Here is a 25384-nt window from a genome sequence, read left to right as displayed (position 1 = left end):
TTGCTCCTCAGTCTTTTTTCTTCCCCAGGCTAAAAATTTTTTGTTTCTTAAACTGATCCCTCTAAAGTTCACTCAATATTCCGTTCTTTCTCCTCTGGACAGTTCTTCAGACAAGAGAAGAAAACCTCAGACCCACTGTTCCATCTCCCTCGCCACCTATTTGCCCTCTTTCTCATAACACTGCACACAGTGACATTTGGGGCAGTGTGGCCCTATATTACAAACCTGGCTTAAATACCAACATCTGTGCAATGTAGGAGGGGGAACCCAGAGGCTATACTGTCTTCCACACTGGAACTTATTGCTAAGAGCAGATACTTATCTTTGTTACCTTTTCCTAGCAAAGCTATTCTCTTGCCAGGCTTGTTGCAAATTCTCATAGCACTTTGTATTCTTAACAATCTAATTTGTATTACATTTGTCTATATAAATCTTATCACCTTCATTGGACTGTCAGCAACTTGAGAGAAGAGACTGTATTTTAATGTAACCTTGTATCTCCCCAGTTTCTAAACATCCTGCACTTAATAAGATGTTTACTAAATTACTGTTGAATAAATAAAGGAACCTTTGTTTCCCAATGGAAAGGAGGTGGCGGGAGGGACAGAAAATAGATTTTGGTTAACTGAAAAATAAATTACATTTTAAATAAATAAATAAGTCTGCCCAATTCCATTCCTGATTTTTCTAACACTGAATACAGCTATCTGGATCACTTTTCCTCCTGAGTTTCACTTGAAGAATGATTTTCTTCATGGATACTTGGGTGGATTCCTCCTGACCATATACTACCAACTTCAGCAGTGACATCTAGCTTAAGCCTCCAGGGAAAACTTGAAGCCCTGAATATAATTAGTCAATTAAGCAATCCTGTTCTTGGACAGGGAATCTTTCCTGACCTCCCCAGATATTGACTTACATCACAGCAAGAAATCTGTTTATTCTAAAATTGGCATGTGAGCAAATGATCCAGTCCTTGTTATAAATCTAGCCCCCAGTGTATGTGCCTGAGTGCAAATCTGTAAATCTCTAGCAACTTCTCCTAGACTGAGTCTATCCTTTTTTTTTTCTAGTTTCCATTTTCCATTCACAGGATTTCAGTTTACTGGTTGTGACATTCCTCAGACAATGAAAGAAAGCAAAGGCCAATCAATTCCAATGTTGCCACCATAAATTCCACAAGCCACTGCCTCTCTTTTCTTCTTTCCTGCCTAATTGCTGATGGCTAAGCAGGGAGAAGCTCATTTCATTTGCCAGAAGGCCCAGCCAGTCTCTGAAAGTGCTTATCCTTGTTAGCCTGGAAAATCCAGACTCAACCCAAAATTTTACCTTTTTAGATAGTCCTGCTACGTGTTTCAGAAACCCTGCTACCTTCCCCTCCTAAAAGGTAAATGGCATCTGTGGATCCTGAGGTCAAAAAGGCTTCTGGAACCCTCTGGGCAAGGTGGCTACATCTAACAAATGTCATCCATAAAAGTAAACACTGGGCCCAATTTCAGTGGATAAGGTGGAATTGCCTCCCCCTCTCCCTCACCACACCTACATAAGCTCCCTTAGGACAGGGGCCTAACTAGATTTTGTGTTTGTATCTGCAATGTCCTGCACAGTGCCTGGCACACAGAAAACAATAAATGCTTATGGATTGATTCTAAACACAGCGGACACTTAATAAATGTTTTCTGTGTTGCTATCATGTTGTATTTGTTGTTGTCGAATTTAATGTTGTCTAGGCCCCAAAAGAAATAAGCAAAGGCCAGGAGGAAATTAGGCCCAGGCCTTATTGAAAAGCAGTCAATAAACCCATCTGCAATCCACTACATTGTTCTTCTTTGCATTTCTGTTTGGCTTGGCTGCCAGAAAAGTCTGCATTTAGGAAGAAATCCAGTCCTGTCTCGCTGTAGTCAGGGAAAAAAACTGAAAGCCTCTATTAATTAGATTTAAAATCATAAAATGCTAGAACAAAAATAAATGTTCTGATTTCATTTTATGTAGAGGACAAAGGAAGCCTGCAGTAATAAGTGACTTGTCCAAAGTCGCACAGCTGATTAGTGGGAATACTAGAAAAAATTCACTTGTTTCAGTTTTGTCTTTGTGACTCCATTTGGGATTTTCTGGGCAAATATAATGGAGTGGTTTGCCATTTCCTTCTACAGTTCATTTACAAATGAGAAACTGAGGCATATAGGGTGATGTGATTTGCCCAGGGTCTCACACAGCTAGTAAGGGTCTAATGCCAGATTTGAACTCTGGAGGATGAATCTTCTTGACTTCAGTCCCAGGCTTCTATCTACTTTACCACCTAGTTGCCCATACTAGGAAATACAGGTTTTTTCTTTATTTTTAGGAAAAGGAATTAGATCAAAGGAATATCTTCTGGAATTTACATTGCCCTTTACAAAAATCTTTTTATGACAATAGCCTTTGGCATCATTAATCACAAGTTACAGATAGTTAAAGAACCACTGAGGCTCAGAGAATGACTTGTCCTAGGTCATTAGGACTATGACAGAGCCAAGATTTAAACCCACATCCCCTGAGTTCAAGTCAAGAATCATTTATCCAGCTCCTACCATGTGCCAGGCACCATGTTAAGCACTGGGATACAAAGAAAGACAAAAACAATCCCTATGTTTAGGGAGGTCACAGTCTAATGAGGGAGACAACATAAAACATCTATTTATAGAAGCATCTGGGTACTGAACCTGGAGGTGGGAGGTTGTTGTTCAGTTATTTCAGTTGTGTTTGGCTCTCCCTAAATCAAGACCCAAGTTCAAGTCTGGCCTTAGACACTTACTAGCTATGTGATTTTCTGCAAGACATTTAACCTGATTTGCCTCAGTTTCCTCATCTGAAAAACAGAGATAATAATAGCACCTAACTCCCAGGATTGTTGTAAGAATTAAATGAGATAATATTTGTGAAGTGATCTGCGAGTCTTGAAGTGCCACATAAATGCTAGCTATGATAATGATGTTCAAACAAGATATATACAAAATAAACTGAAAATAATCTCAGAAAGAAAGCAATAGAATTAAGGAGGAAGAGACTTTTTGCTGAAGGTGAGATTTTAGCAGAGGTTGTTAAAGAAGCCAGGGAAACCAGGATGTGGAAGTGACCCAGACATGGGGGTCAGCCAGAGAAGTGGCACATTGGTTCTGATGACAGGCAGCCAGGGGGCAATGTGGATACAGTGTTGGCCCTGCAGTCAGGAAGATTCATCCCCTCAAATTCAAATCTGGTCTCAGACACTTAACTAGCTGTGTGATCCTGGGCAAGTCACATAATCTTGTTTGCCTCCATTTCCTCATCTGTAAAATGAGCTGGGGAAAAAAATGGCAAAACACTTCAGTATCTTTGCCAAGAAAACCCCAAATGGGGTCATGAAAAGCCAGACATGACTGAAAAGACTGAACAACAATCTTGTTTGAAGTGCCTTATTTGAGGAATAGCAAGGAGATCAAAGTCGCCAAATCCTAGGCTATGTGGAGGGGACTAAAGTATAATAAGACTGCAAAGGTTCAAAAGGATCACATCATAAAGGACTTTATAAGACAAATAGTGGGTTTTTATCCTGAAGGCAATAGGGAGCCACAGGAATTTATTGAATGGGGGGGGTGAAAGAAGCAGAGCTTCACCTTAGGAAAGTCATTTTGACCGCTAAATGAGGTGTGGATTGGAGAGGGAAAAGAATTAAGGTGAGGGAGACTGACCAGCAATTATTGCAATGGTCCAAGCATTGGGTGATGAGGGTCTTCATCAGGAAGGTAGCAATGTCACAGCAGAGATGCAATGAAGGCAGGATGATCTACAAGGAGTTGGTTACAGATTGGATGTGGGGAATGAGAAAGAGATGATATCCAGGTTGTGAACCTGAGTGATAGAATGCTGGTGCCTTCAATGGTCAGAGAAGTTTGGGAGAGGGAAGAGTTTGGGGAAAAAGATAATAAGTTCAGGTTTGAACATACTGAATTTAAAATGTTTATGGGACAACTAGTTTAAGATGTCTGAAAGGCAGCTAGAGATTCTGTCTGAAGGTCAGAAGAGAACTTAGGGCTGGATAAATAGATTTAAGAATCATCTTCCCAGAGAGGATCAAGGATCCATGGGAGCTGATTAGCATTCTTTCCATTCTGCCTCTAAAAATAAGTAAATAGGATTTGAGAGGTAAAAGATTACATTAAGTCATTTAGTCTGATTCCTTCATTACACAGATGGAAAAACAAAAGGAAACAAAATAAAACAAAATAAATCCAAAGGTTCCAGCAAGTTATCTGCCTTAGCCAAGGCCAGAGAGCTTATTATCTATTGTTATTATTAAAATTCTCTGGACATATATTAATTTATAATTATTTATTAGTAAAAATGAGAGAAAGAAAAAAGTCACATGATCATATGGCAGTGCCAAGACTGTGGCTCAAAAGATGTTCCCTCTTCCTCTGTCCCCTTCTCTTATAAATCTATTGTCATTCTTGTATCTCCCTGGTTGGACAGACTGGACCTTCGAGTCAGAGACCAGTCTTCCAGATGCATGGGGTCACACAAGTTTAGAGGCCAGCCTCTTCCAGGAGGCCAAGGAACCACGAAGCCTCTGGCATACTTCCATAAGACTCATGTGTGCCCAGTCAAAGAGTGGGGCTAATATCAACCAAAATGGGTTTTCAAAAGGAATAAAGAATACAAGTTATATTAAATTCACACAATCCCCCTTCTGATTCCTTTTTTTTTTTTTTTTAAACCCTTACCTTCCATCTTGGAGTCAATAGTGTGTACTGGCTTCAAGGCTGAAGAGTGATAAGGGCTAGGCAATAGGGGTCAAGTGACTTGTCCAGGGTCACACAGCTGGGAAGTGTCTGAGGCCAGATTTGACCCCTTCTGATTCTTTGGAAGATTAACATGTTAGTTTCTTCAATGAATCATCCCATATATAATATCTATACATTTCAGGATTGTCTCACCAAGGTATACAAGAGCCCAAAGATAGTATATACATTATGGGGAGTTGAACAACATTTTGGGTGTCTCTTAATATTAAATGATTGATAGACACATTGACAAGAAACCATTAGGGAACATTCCCTTTTTTTCCGCACAAGGGTTTTACAATTAGGATAAAATAGTGGCACATGGGAAGAACAAAAGTGGATGGAGGGCCCAATCCACCCACAGTTCACTTCATTATATCCAAAGGCTCACTTAAAGTCTCATGCTGTAGTGTTTGATTTCTGGGACATCTTCTATTGCTGTCATCTGTTTAGTCTGTCTGGAATCATGATGGTCCTTACAGCATCTTTTCCAGGAGATCTCCTTATCTATACCAGGTTATTGGCAATATAGTTCCCTAAAATTGTTTTAAAAAGATCTTAGTCTATGGACCTTTAAGATAACTTTATAATTCCTGCCTCAGGAAGTTGAAATACTGCCCAGAATCCAACCCTAACATAACCTGATGGTAACACAAAATCGTGTTCCAACACAGTGAATATTCATTTACAGCAACAATAGACTTGGTAAAGGATATGTGGGCTAGACTACTAGGTGATTTAAGAATGCATTAAATAATATATAGATCACTTCCCTCCCCCCCAAAATAAGAGGAGATAAAAAAGTTTACACACACACACACACATATATATATATACACATATATAAAACATATAAATTAAAATCATAACAAGTCCCTAATACACATTCAAGATCTAGTGGAGGTAGTTTACCAAGCATGTAGCTCAGGTACAACAATTCTGCAGTTATCCACCATCTGCCATGACTAAAGAAAGTTGTCACGCCAAAGGAAAAAAGAGAACAGAAGTCTGGCAAAGAGGAGAATGTGGTCCCCTAGTCTGATTTCTCTTCCATCCTAGGGATAGCAAGCTGGAGTTAGGGCCAAAGAGGGATATCTTACAGTCTCATATCTTATAGAATGAATGAGAAAAAACCAACCTCGGAACTTTGCTAAACAACTGCTTCTCTGACTCAACAGCACCCCCACTTTGGCACTGACATTTATCACCCCCAAAGGGGCAGTAGACATCCCTGATCAGTGGCTTGTTAGCAGTCCCTCTGTAGTTTTCCTGGAATCACAATCAAACACTAGGTATAGTCTCATAAGATTTAATAACCAATGGCAGGTTTTAATAGTCTTGAGTTGTGGGGTATGCAATGTAGTCAGGGCTGTTAGACATTGTAAACTGACCCAATACCAAATATCAGGGGCAGCGCTGCCAACACAGGGCAGGGGAGGGGTCTGAGAGAGTTGAGTTTTTTTGGGGGGAGGGATTGGGGAGTTGGGTGGGTGGGATGGAGAGGGAGAGAGAAGGGGAGAATTGAAGGGCTCATGGGGAGGGGACCGGGGTCAGAGGTTTCAGCTAGCTAGGGTCTGGGGTGGGGATGGGGGTGGCCTGGAGCTGGGGCAGGAGTGACTCCACTGCTGCCATCTCTGTCCTTGTAGCTGCAGTGGAAAGTGGTAGAAGTGACCAGCATATCTGCTGAGGCCAGGGCATGGGATCCCTAGCTGTCCCCTTCTCTGGGGGTGCTGAACCCCCAAACCATTGCTGCCACCACCCCCACCAGCAGTAAGTAGGGATGCTGCCTAGAACTTCAAGCCATTGAGCCCAAGTAATATGAAGCTGAGTGTGGGGGCCTTGCTGCAGACCTCACCAAGCAGGATGCCACGCTCAAAGCTATGTCCACTTGGATATGATGCTCCCTCACTTCACCATCTTCCCATCTCCATTTCCAACATTCCCCCATCTTTGTATCCATCATAGCTGCATGCTTCAGATTTCTGCTTCTGTCCATGTTTTCACTTCCTCTTAATATGTGTTATGTGCTAGTTTTTCTCATGTCCCTAACCATCTGCTACATTCCAAACCTACTCCTTTACCCTTGTATGTTTTATACCCAATTCACCTGTAATCCTTTCCCTGTCCCTTGTCCCTTCTTAAGTTGATACTAAAGTGCCCTGTGGTCTTCCCAGCCTGGCCTTATCCCCACCTACTTGTTTCTTATTATTTATTTTATTTATCTATTAAATTATTCAAATGATATTGAATTACAAGGAAAAAATCAGTTATAATTCTATAAACTGAAATTTAAAAATCATACTTAAATGAGAAAGTAAAAAAAAGTTTAAGATTATATCTCAAACCCCATTAAGCAATGTAACAGTTAGATATGTGTATTAAAAGATATAGATTGATTACTTAAAAGTTAATATATCAATTTTATCTCTAATATGGTCATGATCTTCAGTTGACTTTTTTGTAAGTTTTCCTCCTGGTGAAAACTTGGCATAAATTTAAATACAACAACAAAGGCAAAGTTTGAAAAGGACAAAAATTCCTAGGATTAAAAAAGGCCCATTTGGCTACCATAGCTAACAAAGCTGTGCTCTGTAGCCATGAGAAGTTCCATCATGCACCATCAGCTGTCACATGGGTCTCTAAAGCAATTTGCTGAGTATCATTCAAAATTCTTTGAAGCTCAGGGACATTTGCAACAATTTCACCAGATCTATTTATGGAAGAACAAGAAGATTGATTAATAGCAGCACAGGTGCCCCCAGGAGTGGCCATAAGCCTATCGAGGTCTAGCTGGTTTTGCATGACTGTCTTTGCCAAGGAATCAATCTCCTCCTAGAGGAAGGAGACAGCTTTAAAAGTCTGGAAGATGGCTTGAACTGTATCCTGAGCCAATTCCTCAACCTCAGCAGAGATATTCCTAATAGATTCTATTACTGCCATCATCCCAAAAGGAGGATTCTTATGAAGAAATACTCTAAATAAATCAGTGAGTAGTATCAAAGACTTAAAAACACTTATCTATAATTCTGCAACATCATGTGATATTCATAATTATCAAGCAGAAGCAGAGACTCTGAGAACTGTATGGTATAGAGGGAAAAACAAACAAATACATATCTGGAACCAGAGGATCTAAGTTCAAAGATCAGTTTTGTTCTTTGTGTGATCTTGAGGAAATGATTTCATTTCCCTAGACTATCTATAAAATGAAGCAGTTGTACTGGATGCCTAAGTCTGTCTCAGCTCTATCTAACATATTCCATTTACCCTGCCTTCTAAGGCAGGAAAGACTTTAAAGCATAACAGTTGAGAGAAAAAGTAGATAGAACTCAGTTAAACAGTCAAATTAGATAGAACTCCTCTCCGCCAGTATTTCCCAGTTAATCAAATTTTGATGACGTTTTACTTCCCACAATCTTAATTTTATTTAAAACAAGGGAATAAGACTATATAACATAAAAGGTCTCTTCAGGTTTTAAATTTTATGGTCTATAATCTATGACTGAAAAAGTGGGGAGATGCCTATGAATGACAAAACACAAGGGTAGGAATGGTATTGGCAGAGCCAGTGTATATTTGGCAATTAAATACACACATATATATTCTCTATCAATGTAAATCAGCACCTGGTCTGTAATAACCCCAAAAGATATGGATTAGAGGGAGCTTATTGACTTAGAAAACCACAAATTAACTTTATCTATGTTATATTTTTATTCATTTTGTTAAAATATTTTCCAATTATACTTTTTTTAAACCTTTACCTTCTGATTTAGAATCAATATTAAGTATCACTTCCAAGGCAGAAGAGCAGTAAGGGTTAGTTAATTGAGGTTGTGACTTGCCCAGGGCTGCAAAGCCAAGAAGTGTCTGAGATCAAATGTGAACCCAGGACCTGGCTGACTTTCTATACACCGAGACACCTAGCTGCCTTTCTAGTTATTTTAAACTGGTTCTGACACACCTGTACTAGAGAGTTTTGCATGACCAATTTTGACAATTATGGAAAGTTAATATTAATTTGTACCCCTTTTTATTTATTTTTTTTTGGTTTTATCTTTATTTTTAACTAATTTTTATTTTTTAGAAAAGTTAACATGGTTACATGGTACCCCTTTAAAAATTTTTTTATTAATTAAATTTAGAATATTTTTCCATGGTTACATGATTCGTGTTCTTTCCCTCCCCTCCTCCCTCCTTCCCTCTTCCTATAGCCATCGAGCAATTCCACAGGATTTTACATGTATCATTGATCAAGATCTATTTCCATATTATTAATATTTGCAATAGAGCAGTCATTTAGAGTCTACATCCCCAATCATATCCTCATCAAGCAAATGTTTTTCTTCTGTGTTTTTCCTAGACAGTTCTTTCTCTGGATGTAGATAACGCTCTTTCTCATAAGTCCTTCAGAATGTCCTGGATCATTGGATTGCTGCTAGTAGAGAAGTCCATTACATTTGATTGTTCCACAGTGTATCAGTCTCTTTGTACAATGTCCTTCTGGCTCTACATCAATTCCTGGAGGTTGTTCCAGTTCACATGGAATTCTTCCAGTTCATTATTCCTTTCAGCAAAAAAGTATTCCATCACCAGCAGATATCACAATTTGTTCAGCCATTCCCCAATTGATAGACACCTCCTCATTTTCCAATTTTTTTGCCACCACAAAGAGCATGGCCATAAATATTTTTGTACAAGTCTTTTTCCTTATTATCTCTTTGGGGTACAAACCCAGCACTGGCATGGCTGGATCAAAGGGCAGGCAGTCATTTAAAGCCCTTTGGGCATAATTCCAAATTGCCTTCCAGAATGGGATTCTAGAATTCACAACTCCACCAGCAATGCATTAGAGTCCCAATTTTGCCACATCTCCTCCAACATTTATTACTTTCCTTTGCTGTCATATTAGTCAACCTGCTAGGGTTGAGGTGGTACCTCCAAGTTGTTTTGATTTGTATTTCTCCAATTATAAGAGATTTAGAACACTTTTTCATGTACTTATTGATAGTTTTGATTTCTTTATCTGAAAACTGCCTATTCATGTCCCTTGCCCATTTATCAATTGGGGAATGGCTTGATTTTTTTGTACAACTGATTTAGCTCCTTATAAATTTGAGTAATTAGACCTTTGTCAGAGGTTTTTGTTATGAAGATTTCTTCCCAATTTGTTGCTTCCCTTCTAATTTTGGTTGCATTGATTTTGTTTGTACAGAAACTTTTTAATTTAATGTAATCAAAATTATTTTACATTTTGTGATATTCTCTGTCTCTTGCTTGGTCTTAAATTCTTTCCTTTCCCATAGATCTGACAAAGGGCAGTCAGTCCCTTTCTCTCTGTTTCTACCTCGGTCTCTGTCCCTTTTCCTCTCCCCTTCCCTTTCTCTGTTTCTGTCTCTCTTTCCTCCCTCTCCCTTTCCCTCTCTCTCTGTTTCTCTCTCTCTCTGCACCTTTCCCTCTTTTTCCCTGTTTTTGTCTCTCTTCCCCTTTCTCTCTCCCTCATTCTTCCTGCCTCTGTCTTCCTCTCTCTCATCTACTTTTTGCTATTTAATAATTATAAAATGAAGATATGATCTCCATAGAATTCTAATTTAACACCTCCTCTTTATAGCACTAAAAAGTTAAGTGACTTACTCTGGGGTTACACAGTCAGAGCAGCTGGGCGGTACAGTGGATAGAGTGCTGACCCTGGAGTCTAGAAGATTCACTTCACTGAGTTCAAATCTAGTCTCAGTAACTTAGTAGATGTGTGGCCTTGGACAAATCTCTTAAGCCTGTTTATCTCAGTTTTATCATCTGTCAAATGAGCTGGAGAAGGAAATGACAAACCACTCCAGTGTCTTTGCCAAGAAAACACCAAATGGGGTCATGAAGCATTGGACACAAACAACTGAAAAGGGATGAAAAACAACAACGCAGCCAAGAGTGGTCAGAAGTGGAACTTGAACTCCACTCTCGGAGTCTGGTGACTCCAAGGCCACTTTTCTGTCTGTAACACCATACTGCTTCTCAATGTATCATACAACCTCTAAGGCCATTAAGTTGCAAAGTAGGCACTCTATAATATAGTTTTCAAATTAATTAATTAATTTAATTAAAGTTAATTAACAGTAATACATATGCACATATATGCATATGTATGTAAAGATATAAGATTGCATCTGTATACACAGGCATGTAGATATGCACATACCTACTATGTCACACTGCACACCCAACACACATGGGTACATGCATGTATGTGCAAGATACAACACACATGTATAGGGAGATGAGTTTCTATATGCATGTACATATTCATAAAAGTGATGAACACACAATGAACTATCAACTATCACTGGTAGAGGAAGTTCTCTCAACTCATAAAATCACAGATTCTTCAAATATTCCCATATTAAATCATGAGATTTGAAGCTTTTTTTTGGGCAGGGTAAATAAAGCATCTTCTTGGGATTTCAAATATGTTTTTGCTAAGGCCACACTACTGCATTTAAATATCTGGAGGAGAAATCATAGTTTCATATATCTTAAATCTTATTTCTCTTCCATTGATATATCCCTAAACACCCTGAAGGCTGTGGAGATTGCTGTGTAATAAATTAATTTGTTAAATAAATTAGTTTCTTCTATTTGTTTTCTTTGAAGAATAGTTTAGCCTCATTCAAGATTTGTTTAGTATCTTCTCCTCCCCCAGAACTTTTATTTATTTATTTACTGTCATGTTAAACCTCATTACCATAGAACTAGAACTAGAGGGGATCTTTAGGATCATCTAGTCCAAGTTTGTTTGTTTTTTTTCCCTCCATTCTGCTTCCATCTCCTTACCTCTTTGAGTTATAGCACTACTTTTTTTTTGTAGTTGCAAAGAACTAGAAACAAAATGGATGAGTGGGTGACTGTCTGTTGGAAAATGGTTAAACAAACCTGAATATATAATGCAATATCATTGGACTATAAAAACAAACAAAACAATGACTACAATGAATAGAGAGAAGTTAGAGATTATTTACATGAATCTATGCCTCGTGAAGTAAACAGAAGCAGAAAAAATAGTAAAAAACACAGAAAAATAAACAATGAAATTGAAAACGAATGATGTGGGAGAAACTGGAAGAAAACAGGAAAGGAAAGGAAAGAGAGGCCAAGGGAAGGAGGAAGAGAAGAAAGGGAAGCAAAAGAGAACAGATAGAGAGAAGGAAAGGGAAAGGGAGAGGGAAAGGAAAGGCATGGGCCAAAAACTGCAAAATTATATTGATCAAGGCTGGTCCCAAAGAGAAGCTATGAGGCAGTACCTACCAAATTCTCCCCCTTTATTCAGGGACAGATGGTCCAGGAATTTTGTACCTGGGTCCATGTAGTCTTTGAGGGCCTGTGAACTTGAATAAGAAAAAAAAAAAAAAACCCTTCTTATTTTTCCCCCACTAACCTCTAACTGAAATGTAGACAATAAACCATAGTAGAATATAAAGGTTTTACCAGACTGCCAAAGAAGTCCATCTATAACACACAATGAACAAGTTAAGGATCCTTCCTTAGTCCCACACCTAAATTCCAGAACAATTTCTACCTAGAGAGATTGGCATCTACTCTGTAATTTAAAGTCTTAGAGAACTGCCTGAGGCACCCACCAAGTCACTATGTGTCAGAGTTAGAAACTGGAACCCAGGTCTATTCACAATAAACTGCTGCATGCCCAGGTTTCTGATTCCAATTCCAGTCCAGTTCTTTCCATGGTAGATTTTCACCTTGCTCATCCTAGGTATAATGATGTGAATGGAGTCTAAGATTACATTCTTTTGTTTTGACTACCATATGGCGACTGACTTCTGTTTAGTTTCTACCTGGGCTACAGATTTACCAATGACTCTTGAATTAGAATGGATTTTAAGAGTCCTTGATAGGTCCACTAAAGGAAAGAACTATTTCTCAAATATTGGGTAGGTTCTCATCTAGTCTTTAGGGTTCAAGCACCTCAGACACTGGCCTTACACCAACCACTGAGGTCATCCTACTTCTTCCTTAGGGCATATCAAGGAATTAGGAGAAAATATTTCTAGTTTATCTAAAGTTCCTATCTTCATTGAAAAATGTTTTATCCTATAACTGATCTTTCCTTCCTTATATAGGGTACTGATTTTGTTTTAAGTGCTTCTAAAGATTTAGATTTTTATAAAACATCAAATTTATATAAAACTCTCAGGCTTGGATTTAAAAAAAAAAAAAGCCAATACTTAGCTACATAGAAGTATTTTAAATCTGCTGTTCCCCTGGAATAGTCTGCTGAAATGCATCTTTCATGACTACTGCAGGAGACTGGTAATACGCTCCCATTCCTGTACACAAATCAAACTCTGGTTCAACATGAACAATACAATGTTGGGTGCCATCTGAAACAGCAGGCCGCAAGGAGAAGGAGAGGCTTCAGTTCTTTTAACACTGATGAGTGCTCTTCCAGGAAAGAATTAAAAGCTTCCTAAAACCCAGACAATGCAGCTGTGGGAGTTAATGGGCATAGAGCTGATTTTCAATTCACTGGGCTATAACCCCCAATGACTGCCTCCTGGGGTGGCAGGGCCTCATTTTTGCCGACTCTCAGTTGGGTTCTAACAGGCAGGCTCAGAGACTGTCCAGCTGACTCCTCAGCTCCAGGAGTAAGCAAAGGTAGCAAGAAAATAAATAAGATAATGGCTATTTTGCAGCCTTCTGCTACTGCCCTCTTTCATGTGAAGCACCTGACTCCTTTCACCAAAAAGCGACACTCTTTTTTATTTAATAAACAACAGAACATTTCTCCCAATGATGTAGTGAAGACACAAAGGATCATGACAGGAAGACATAATGCTGAAAAGTACCTCAGATATCAGCTAGACCGGAAGTATAAGATTCTATCCTGTGAATAACCAGCTTAAAATATAAATGGGAAATGTTGAACCAAATACATAAAAATACAATGCAACATAGATGATGTTCATCTGTGGTTTTCTACATCAATATGCTCTGCAGGAATCTGTTTCTTTAAATTCTAGTTCATTGGTTCTCAAAGGATATGCCTATGTTTTTCAAAGGTTTTGCCTAAATGGGCTGAAAATGGCAAGGAGCTTCTATTCCCAATGGCCCAGTCTCCCTCCTCTCTTATAGTTCCTCAGGCAAAGAATAAGAGTGAGCAAAAGAATTCTGATCTGCTGGGATGAGAGAATTGAGTCTTTGGGAATAGAAAGGCTTAGTCAGAGTTAGATGGCCGGCCAGTGGCTGAGCTGGGGCTCATTCTTACTTTTCATGACTAATGTGGCCCAATGTAAAGAGCTCTGGCTATGGAGTCAATAGGCAAGGGTTCACATATACCCATTTGATATTTACTTTTGACATTTTTGGACATTTTACTCTGTATGGGACCTTGGACAAATCACTTAACATCCATCCCATCCTGGGCTTTGGTTTCCTGATTTGTAAAAGGAGGGGGTTGGACCAAATGACTTCTAAGATCCCTTTGACCTCTGGTTCTGTGGTCTTGATATCGTTGTTTTTCAGTTCTGACTGTGACCCCTTTTGAGGTTTTCTTGGCAGTTACTGATGTGATCTGCCACTTCCTTCTCCAGCTTACTTGATAAGGAAACTGAGGCAGCTAGGGTTAAGTGACTTGCCCAAGGTCACACAGCTAGTATGAGACCAGATTGAATTCAGGAAGATGAATCTTGACTCCAAGCCCAGTACTCTAACAACTAAACCAGCTAGCTGCCCCTATGATCCTGCTACATAAATGTTAACAAAAATACTGCTGTTGCTGCTGGGTTCTTTTTCCCAAAAAAATTCTCAAATCATGGTAATTTTGTGCTTTGTCATTCAACTAAATCACCCAAAGCTTTCCTGCCAGTCCCCTGGGTAACAGCCAGTCCTTCCCTATAGTACCCAAAGTGCACTTAGGGAAGGGCAAATTTTTTATGCTTCAGGAAAGCCAGGGAAGGCACTTAATAACCGGTTTTCTAACAAATTCATTTAGATTTCTGATGCACTGTGCCTGAGGCCCAGCAATGAGAACAAGCAGTTATCTAGGATAGGTGAACTGGTAATTCTGTCCCGTGTCCCTGCTCAGTACATTCTTAGAGCCAGAAATTCTAAACTCAGATATTTATCACAGGCCCACGGTATCGCTATGTCAGTTAAATGCAACCAATTCTCAATCATTCCCTACTGGAGTGTGCAAGTATGAAGGAAGTATGGATAACTGAAATGAACTTCAATTCAGCTGTTTGTTTTAATTGGTTATCTATTAAAGGGTGATATAAAGAAATATGTGAAAGTCATATCATCTCAGAGGGCAAAGGGGCCTTAGAGATCCATTCATACTTAAATGTAATAATTTTTCATATGCAATGTAATTCATACTTATAACTCTGAACAACTGTTTAAGTGCCTGCTATGTACCAGGCACTATGCTTAGCAATGAAGAATCCTTTGTACAACAGCTTCAAAAAGCAATTATCCTCACTCTTCTGTTTTATCTTTGGTCTCTCCATATTTACTGGCTCATTTCCTGTTAACTACAAACACAACCACGTCTCCCCATCTTAAAAACAAAAACAAAAAAGTGAAAAAATCCTTCATTTGATCCTTCCTCCATTCCCATCTCTTCTCCCTTTCTGAGCTAAACTTTCTAAGAAAGTCATCTACATTCACTACCTCTACTTCCTCTCTTCCAATTGGATTCTACAAGTTGATTTCCTTTGTAATCAGTTGACAGAAACTGCCCTCTTCAAACCAAAATTGCCAAATCTGATGGCCTTTTCTCAGTCCTCATCCAGGACATTTTTGTAGCACTTGATACTCCTAACCAGTTTTTCTACCTGGATACTAAAGCCTTTTCTAACACTCCTTTCTCCAGGTTCTCCTAAGTATCTGACCAGGCACCTTTGGTGGTTCTAGTCTGTGTCATCATCCCTCAACTGTGTGTTCCCTACTCCCACTTCCCATGCTCTGTCCTAGGCTCTCTTCCCTTTACAGTATTTACTTCATGATCTCATCAGCTCCAATGGATTTAATTATCATCTTTTTGCAGATGAATTCTAATTATGTATCACCAACTGCCTATTGGACATTTCTTATTGGATATTCCCTAAGCATCTCAAACTAAATATGACAAAACTAGATTTTATTATCTTTACTCCTGAATCTTCACCTCTTCTTAACTTTCCCATTTCCATTAAGGATACCATCATCTTCCTACCCACCAAGGCTTCTAAATATATTAATTCCTCACTATCACTCACTCCACATACATAATCTATTCCTATGTTTTGTTTTGTTTTTAGTTTCACCTTCATGTCTTTCCTGTACTGTTACATTTTTCCTCTACTTGAATAGCTACCACCCAGTTGAGACTTCTCATCTCCTCTTACGTATACTATTACAATAGCCTGGACTCCCTGCCTCTTCCCAGCCTGATCCATCATCCACTCTACAGCTAAGGTGATTTTTCTAAAATTTCAGTCTATGTCTTCTTCTCAATGAGCTCCTCATTGAGCACTTTTGCTCAGTGAGCTCCAAGGGATCCCTGTTTTCTCCACACTCAAATATCAAGTCCTCTGGTTGGCTTTAAAAACAAACAAAACTTTACCTTCAGAATTAGTATCAGTTCTAAAATAGCAAGGGCTAGGCAATCAGGAATAAGTGTCTTGTCCAGTGTCACACAGCTAGGAATTGTCTGTGGCTAGATTTGAAGCCAGATCCTCCTGACTCCAGGTCTGGTACTCTATGCACTGTGTCACCCCCACCATCTGTTGGCATTTAAAGGTCTTTATCACTGAACCCCTTCCTACTTTCACTCTTACATTTTACTCTTTTTGGCTATGCATTCTCATTCCCATAATCCTGACCACTAGAGAAGTCGAAGTTGGTGAATCTCTTAAACTCAGGAATCCTGAATCGCAGTATGCTAAAGCCTATCAGATATTTTCCCCACCAAGTCTGGCACCAATATGGTGAGCTCTAGGGATGGTAGAGGAAGGGGAGAGGACCAGATTGCCAAATCAGCCCAGATCAAAAATGAACAGGCCGAAGCATGACAATAAGCAGCAGGGTTGGTGGGTGAGTGATTGCTTCACTTCCAGGCATGGTAAGATAGAAGATCCAATCTCAAAAATAAACAAAAATAAAAACAAAACAAACAAAAAAACAACACCCCAAACCTCCAACCCACTTACTCTATGATCCAGCTATACTGGTCTTCAAACATGATCCTCTGTTTTCTACTTCTTCATTTTTGCACTGGCTGTGCACCATCCACGGAATACTCTGCTTCCTCCCTGATTTCCTTCAAGAATAAACTGAAATCTCACCTACAGAAGATATTTCTGCCATCCTGTGGCCCTCAAGGTATCAGTGCCTTCACCCCCCCCCCCCCATTAGCTTCTATCTAATCTGTATATATAGCATGGAATATACTTTACATAAAACTAGATGTTTACTTATTGTTTTTCTCATTAAAATGTAATCTCCTAGGGCCAGTAATGTTTTTGCCTTTCTTTGACTTCCCAACACGGCTAAGTGCCAGGATGTGGCACATGGTAAATGCTTAATAAATGAATGTTTATTGACTGACTGCTTGAACACTTTTAGTGATGGGGAGTTCATGACCATCAAAAGCAGCTCATTTAGTATATGGACACCTCTAAGGTTTAGGAAGGTTTTTTTTTTTGTCCTGTTTTGTTTTTTTTACAAATATATATCTTGAACTGAAATCTGCCTTCTTATAACTTCCATCAGCTAGTTTTTATTTTACCTTCTATGTATACTTATCTGTTTATATGCAATGTACAGTATTCTCTAGCAAAATGTATGCTGTTTAAGAGTACAGCTATTTAAATACATAAAATAAAGAGTATAGCTATTCTTTATTTTGTTTCCATATCCCCAGCCCCTAGTCTAATGCCTGGCACATAGTAAGAGCTTAACAAACATTTTGGATTGGACTAGACTTCGTTCTGTGGCAAAGTGGAACAATTTTGATTTGTCTTCTCTATATAAGTGTCCCCTCGAAATATCTGAACACAAGTAGCATGTCTCTTTCAAAGCTAACCTTCAAGAGGCTCACATCTCCAGTTCCTTCAATCCTTATACAAAAGATGTAGTTTCCAGTTCCCTCTACCAGGTCACTATTGTCTGAATGCTCTACAGTTTCTCAATGTCCTTCTTAAAATGTTCCACCCAGAAATGAGCACAGTATTCCAAATAAAGTCTGATCAGCCTGGAGTACAGCTGGACAATCACCTCCCACCATCTGGACAGGATGCTTCTAAAACCAAGCCATCTCAAGATCACGTTAGTTAATGATTTTTCTTTGTTTGGCGATCTCTCTTCTTTTTACTAATTACTATTTTTTCCCAATTCACTAAAATCCCCAGATCAAATGAAATATTGCTATTCAGTTTTGTCTCCCTTGTCATATGACTTGTTAATTTTCAAAATCTATTTATTTGTACATACTTTTTTCCTTCTCCCTTTCTCTTCCTTCCTTCCTTTTTCTCCCTCGCTCCCTCTCTCTGTTTCTTTATTTTTCCCTTCCTTCCTTTCTCTCTTTCTTACTTTCTGTCCTAGTAACAACTCTAGGACAGAAAGGCAGGGGATAGGCAAACTGAGTTAAGTGACTTGCCCAGGATCACATAGCTAAAACATTTCTGAGAACAGATTTGAATTCAAATCCTCCCAACTCTAACCCTGGCTCTCTAGCCACCATACCACTGAGATGCCGCCATGGATTTATTTCCACATAGGATGCCTAAGATGGTCTTCTTCTTAAGTTCCAACTCTGACTTCTTCCTTTTGGCTGAGCCTAGGAGGAAGTTACCACTTCCTCCAAGAAAACTTTTTAAATCATACTCTATGTTATATTTTTATATGACCTCTTTCCACCTACCATCAACCCAAAAGAATGTAAGTTCTCAAGGGTTTGAAGGCTGTTATTTTTCTTCTTTAACACAATCTGAGTAAGGAAGCATTTATTATTGTTTCCAGGGCATCTAATATAGTGTCCTACATATAGTAGGCACATGATATTAAGAGATTTTTTTTTCCTCTTCAAAAAAATATTTATTCTATGCCTATTATGAAGAGAGCTCTCTGGAACAGATATGCTAGGAGAGAAGTATGATCAAGCTACTGAAGCCTAGAAGGGGAAAGAAGACATAAAAAGATACAGACTATATTATATGATATTAAACAATAAATGTATTAATTGAAAGATTAAGTGCTAAGTGAAACACTAGTTGAGGTTACTACTAACAAGAGGGACCAAAGAATGCTTCATAAGATAGATATGACTTTTAAGTTGGCCTCTGTACAGTACATAGGTGGTGAAGTGGAGAGAGCTCCAGGCCTGGAGTCAGGAAGACTCATCTTCCTATGCTCAAATCCAGGCTCAGGTACTTGCTGGATGTATGATCCTGGACAAGTCACTTAACCTGTTTACTTTAATTTCCTTATCTGTAAAATGAGCTAAGAAATGGCAAACCACTCCAGTGCCTTTGCTAAGAAAACCCCAAATGAAGTGAGAAAGGGTCAGATATAACTGAAATGACCAAACAGCAAGCAATCCAATAGGTGAAGTTATGAAAATCAACAAGGTATTTCATATATGGGAAATAGTCTGAACACCAAAACAGAGGAAGGTGACAATGGATGTTTGCAGAACAGAATAGTCTAGATTGACTTAAACATTTTATGCTTATAGGGCAGTAATAAAGATAAAGCTGGAAAGTCAAAAAGCATTGATTAAGGGCCAATAAGCACTAGGCTGAGAACTGGGGATAAAAAAAAAGGCAAACACACACATACACAAAATTAAAAAATCTTTGCTCTTAAGGAGTTCACAGTGTAATAGAAGAGAGAACATGAAAACAATTATGTATAAACAAGTTAAATACAGGAAAAATTGGAGACAATTTCAGAAAAGAAAGCACTAAAATTAAGGAGGGTTGAAGCTTAAATTCAAGTATGGGGGGGTTTTAATTTGTTTTTGTTTTTTTTTTTTTTTTTGCTTGCTTTTTATTCCTAGTAAATTGCTTAGCTTGTTTCATAAGATGTCTTACTGGACAGGAGTTCAAGACCAAAATTATAACCAGTAAGTTCAATGGACAGGAAATATACCTTACATGAAGTGGGAAGTGGATAAAGTGGGAAGAGTAATGAATATGGAGACTAAAGATCAAATCCAGGATTTAGTACTTAAAATGGGAGTTAGTTTGGATAAGTCACTCCACCAGTGTGAGTTTCAGTCTCCTCATCTGTAAAATGAATGACTACTGAAATATATTTCAACTCTAAATCTATTATTCTATGATGATTAAAAAAACTCCACTATTTCAGGAATTCTTCAGCTATGCTTTATCTTCCTCCTTATCAGTTACCTCTTCTACTGTCTTTCATAGAGCTATCTCTCTGTCACTGTCTCTCTCTCCTAGAAAGGTAGGAAAGCTAGATTATAAAGGGTTTTTCATTTCATTTCATTCATTCATTCAAACAAACAAAAGTCTGTAAGCACAATGAGTAGATTCACTAAGGAAAATTTATGGAAAAAAGTAGGCAGAAAGCTGAAGATAGGGTAGAAATACACAGACAGATGAAATCATAGATCCAAGTACCAAGTTATATCTTACTCATTTGTCCTTTTTTTTCCATCTTGATTCTGGTGCTGCGGTCCCCTCCCTGAGATACTTAAAACTTTGTTGAAGAAAAAAGACTGCTAGAATAAAATGTAAACCCCTTGACAGCAGAAATTTTCTGTTTTATCTTTGTATCCCCCTGTCCTCTTCAAAGTGCCTGGCACATATTGAGCACCTAAAAAATGTTTTGATTGATTGATACAAATAAACTATAGAGTAACACCAAGTGTATGTTGACATAAACTTAATTAAATATAATCACATGGAAGAAATCTAAGAAAGTGTTCAGGACCAACAGGAAAAGGTTGTCCAGTCATAAAAAGGCTTCAGAGACAAAATGAAAAGACAACTCCCAAATTAGACATATCATTCAAAGGGTTCAATCTCTTTCTCAAACTTCAACATCAAGGATAACAACTAAATTGCAATGCTAACTGTCTAAAGATTTCCCTTATTTATTTTCCTGACCTTGGCCTGTTAAGAGGCAACATAATCATTATTATAATAACATACTTCTATAGACTTTACAGTTTACAAAAGCTGTTCTTCACAAAATCCTATTGATCTACACAGTGCAAACACTATTATCCTCTTGTATGGGTGAGGGAATTAAAAGTTCAGAGAGGGAAACGGCTTTTGGAGTCACACAGCTAGCACGAGTGGAGGTGATTCCAAGACTTCACTTACACCCAGATGTCTACATCAGTAGCCCAAAAGCATATGGCCTGCATAATTAAAAGCTACTATAGAAACCTGGCATCCTGGAGCCTATATTTGTGGTTGAAGGCAAAGAAATTTAACCTCAAAGTACACAGAAAGTTCCCTTTTATGTTTGAATTACATTTAAAACTCTGATATCCCTTTGGGGATTTAGAAACAACTGAAATCACACACACAAACACACTCTTCAAATACTGATTCTATAGATTACAGGCTGCATAAATAGACTGATTTGAGTCCATTTTTATAGGGTTGGGAGTGTAGCTTGGATATACCTCAGTGAGGATTATAACTTGCCTCTTAATCCAGGTATGATCATTAGAATACAATATAAAATAATCTATTTACAAAGATGTGGAAAAGACAAAATATGGTTGTCTTTAGTTGTATTCCCAGGTATGCCCCTAACTCATTAGGAATGCATCCTTTGGGGTCTTATTTTTACCAACTGGAAACTGGGAATAATAACACTTTCTCCCTCCCTCCCTTCCTTCTCTGCCCCATTCTGGATAGCCTTTGGGATTTCTGCAGTTTGATCCTATAAAGTACAATCAGGGAAAGAAAAACAGGTCTAGTCTACTGGTGGGAGGTTAATAGGCAATAAATACCTTGTTTTCTTCTTTCAGTAAGTTAACAGGAAGGAAATAGCCCCATCAGGGCGTCTGCTAATTTATTTCTCATTGAAAAACAATTAGGCATTTTTAGCCTTCGTCTAAGATAAAAAAAAAAAAAATCAGCACACCCAGCAACAACAACTAGACAGATCTCCGTGCTGTTTTGGCATCTCCACCTACTGAAGACACTTGGAAACTGGTAAGCTTTATAATAAAGTCACCTGCTGAAATCAACTTTGTACCAACCACAAGGGGGACACACAACACATTCTGAGAGACTAATTGCTCCTCCGGCTCGGTATTTACTCTTTGCTTTCCGGTTCAAGGTCACCCCCCTCCCCATTTTTCCCCTCCTCCAATCCCATCTCCCCTCCCCCACCCCAGCCAATTCTTAGAAGACACAGGATTTGTAAACAAAAGCAAAGCTTTGGGCTGCCATACCTCACTCCTAAAATCGGCAATAATCCCATTAAGTACTTATTGTTATTTATTCGACTTGACCTAAACCTCCCGAAACTTCCTCCTGGAAACACAACAGAGCAAAACAAAACAAACCCCTTCCCGCTCGGGCCGCGGTAGTCGGGTAAAGGATGTGGGTAGGGATCTCGACGCAAAACTCCGAATTCGACTCGGGCAGGTGGCAGCTGCCTCCCAACTTCGTCTTAAAGCTACAGACAGAAAAAGAGGGACCCGGACGGGGACAGCCAGCCGAGCCCCTTTCGCCTCGGTGCCCAAACCAAGACAAGTCTAAGAAGGAATGCATTACACAACCGATGCTGCCCACGTGCGCCCGGCCAGAGCGTGGCAGCCAGCCGGTTTATTATTTACCAAGTTGCTGTAAACCTGGGTCTCTGCGGGGGCGTGGATGCGGGGAAGAGCCCAGTTGCCCCAGGCTTGCTAGGGCGGGGGAGGGGATCCTGAGAGCTCTGCGCAGTGTGGGAGAGGCTAGTTAGGCTGAGGAGACCGAGGCGCTGTCTCTTTAAATGCTAGAGGCAGAGCTCTCACCGGGGGGAGCCCAAAGCCGGATCTACAATCCCTTCACTCTCCCTGGCTTCGGTGCTTGTTGCTCGCTCAGCCCGCTTGGAGCTGCTGCTGCTGACTCTCTTCTATACCTAGAGCTGGTCTCTTTCCATCCCCTCATCCACGGCTGGAGTGGAGGGAGGAAAAGAGGGCAAGAGGCAAGGAGAAAGAGAAGAGAAGGGGAAACGGGAGGCGACAGTGATAGATATCACCGCTCCCCAAGTCCGTTGGTGATCTACGCCAGCCGCGGGGTGAAGACATGCTTTGCTTTCCCTTGCTCATCCCAGCGATCGGCGCCGGGAGAGAGACTGCGGCTCTGACTCCGGGAAACTTGCCTTAGAAGTCTTGGATTGTGGCGGGGGCTGCCTCCCCTTGCCCCTTAACTCTCCCCCCCACCCTAAGCCGGGTAAGTTTCCGCAGGTAACCCGAGTGGGCGGGGGAGGGGCTGGCGGAGGGAAAGAGAAGGAAGTTCAGCAGGTGAGCCTCCTCGCTCACCTGGGCGGGCTGTACTCTCCATTTCTCAGCTCCCAAGATTGAAGGGCATGGTGCTTTGCCAGCTTTTGGAAGTGGAATCAGTCGGGAGAGTCGAGGGGCATCGGGAGGTGGGCAAAAACTTTTTTTATTCTTTTCGTGATCTTCCCCACCCCCACCCCTTACGGCGCCCTACGCAGGTTCGGTGGCAGGTAGAGAGGGCGCCAGCGGCTGGGGCCTGAGCTGATGCAACGTGTGCTGTTGCCCCAGGGGTGCTAGAGGTAGAGGGGAGGCTGCTGCTACTTTAGAGGTGTAGTTGAGGGTTCTTGTAGCTACCCTACAGGTGGGGAGAAGAGCTATGCTCCAGATTTCTAACTCCCCCCTTAGAATAACTTAGAATAATTTCCCCCTCCGGGGCAAAAAAATATCACGTTTTTGGAAGCCTCTCTGCCCCTGCTCTTCTGAACCCCCCCCCCCCTCATGCCCCACCATAGGACATTTCCCTGCACTATGTCCTCTTCTCAGGGATGTCAGTTGCCGAAATAATGGTTTCATTTTTTTCCTCCCCGCCCCCCCCCCACCGCCTCCTACTCCCATCTCCCCTGCGTGTCTATTTTCAGCGTGATGGGCAACCAGGTGGAGAAACTGACCCACCTAAGTTACAAGGAAGTTCCCACAGCCGATCCCACGGGCTTGGACCGGGACGATGGTCCCCGAATTGGAGTTTCTTATATATTTTCCAATGACGACGAAGAAATGGAGCAGCAGCAGGGGCCCGGGCAAGACGCGGGGGATTTACAGGATCTTCCCGAGGACCAGCTGCAGTCACCCCTGCCAGCTCCGCAACAGCCTTACGATCCCCGTCTCTACGAGGTGGAGTGCTCCGTGTACTATCGGGACGAATGCATCTATCAGAAGAGCTTCTCTTCGGGGCCGGCCGCGCTGAGCACTTACACCCCGGAGAATCTGCTGAACAAGTGCAAGCCAGGGGACCTGGTGGAGTTTGTTTCCCAGGCGCAGTACCCACATTGGGCAGTGTACGTGGGTGACTTCCAGGTGGTGCATTTGCATCGGTTGGAGGTGACCAACAGCTTCCTGACCGACGCCAGCCAGGGCCGTCGGGGCAGAGTCGTGAACGAGCTGTACCGCTATAAGCCCCTCAGCCCCAGCACTGTGGTGCGAAACGCGCTGGCGCAGGTGGGCGCCAAGGAGCGGGAGCTGAGCTGGCGCAACTCGGAGAGCTTTGCCGCCTGGTGCCGCTATGGCAAACGAGAGTTTAAGATTGGCGGGGAGCTGCGGATCGGCAAGCAGCCCTACCGGCTGCAGATCCAGCTCTCTGCCCAGCGCAGCCACACACTGGAGTTTCAGAGCCTGGAGGACCTCATTATGGAGAAGCGTCGAAATGATCAGATTGGGCGCGCCGCTGTGCTGCAGGAACTAGCCACCCACCTGCACCCCGTGGACCCCGAGGAAGGGAATGGGGAGCCTGCCCGGACTACCAGCGAGTTTGCCGAGCTCCCCACTTTGCCACCGACTCCTCCCCCCTCACAGCTCCAGTCGCAGGCGGCACACTGATGTGGATTGCAGCCGGGAAATTGAGCTATTCACAGCTATCTGCTGCTCTCCTCAGTTCCTTTCTCCCTTTCTGGACCCTATCAGGGTTTCCAGGCTTTTTGGAAGAGGGGGAGCAGGCTCATAGGCTAGGGCGCAGTGAGCCCTGGCTAAGGCTTAGAAAGTAGCGGTAGGAGTAAGAGGGGCAATTCTTTGTGTATTTTGGAGGGAGGGGTGGGAGGAAGATGTTCATCCAGATTCCCTTCGCTTCACTCCCCCTCTCCCCTTCCTTCCCATCTACTTCAGGAATTAGTTCGTTGAAGGTTGGGGTTAGATGTGGTGTTTTGGAGTAGACCCATTCTTGAGTCCTTGGAGTAGGAAGAAAGTTATGGCTTGTGACTGCTGTGGCATTTCTCTCCTTCCCCTTTCAGTTCTGAGCACGTTCCTGCGGGTTCCTAGGACAAAAGGCTAAGTGCGAGTTTGCTGGGGCTCCGGGGAGGCAGGCACGAAGAGCTGCAGATTTCTCTCCCTCCCACCCCCACCCCCACCCCAC

At 40.9% G+C, this 25384-nt stretch overlaps 1 protein-coding gene across 1 annotated transcript; it reads left to right on the top strand.

Moving 5' to 3' along the window:
- The first annotated feature begins 23904 nt into the window (after positions 1 to 23904).
- Positions 23905 to 24855, top strand: LRATD2 (LRAT domain containing 2). Its single transcript, XM_044658286.1, has one exon. It carries the CDS (start codon positions 23905 to 23907, stop codon positions 24853 to 24855), a length of 951 nt encoding a protein of 316 aa, XP_044514221.1.
- Positions 24856 to 25384: the final 529 nt, after the last annotated feature.

Source organism: Gracilinanus agilis, chromosome 1 (genome assembly GCF_016433145.1).
Source record: "Gracilinanus agilis isolate LMUSP501 chromosome 1, AgileGrace, whole genome shotgun sequence".
Classification (NCBI taxonomy): domain Eukaryota; kingdom Metazoa; phylum Chordata; class Mammalia; order Didelphimorphia; family Didelphidae; genus Gracilinanus; species Gracilinanus agilis.
This window is presented reverse-complemented; position numbering and strand designations above follow the sequence as displayed.

Coding starts and splice junctions, on each gene's coding strand:
- LRATD2 (XM_044658286.1), top strand. CDS start 23,905: ATGGGCAACCAGGTGGAGAAACTGACCCACCTAAGTTACAAGGAAGTT.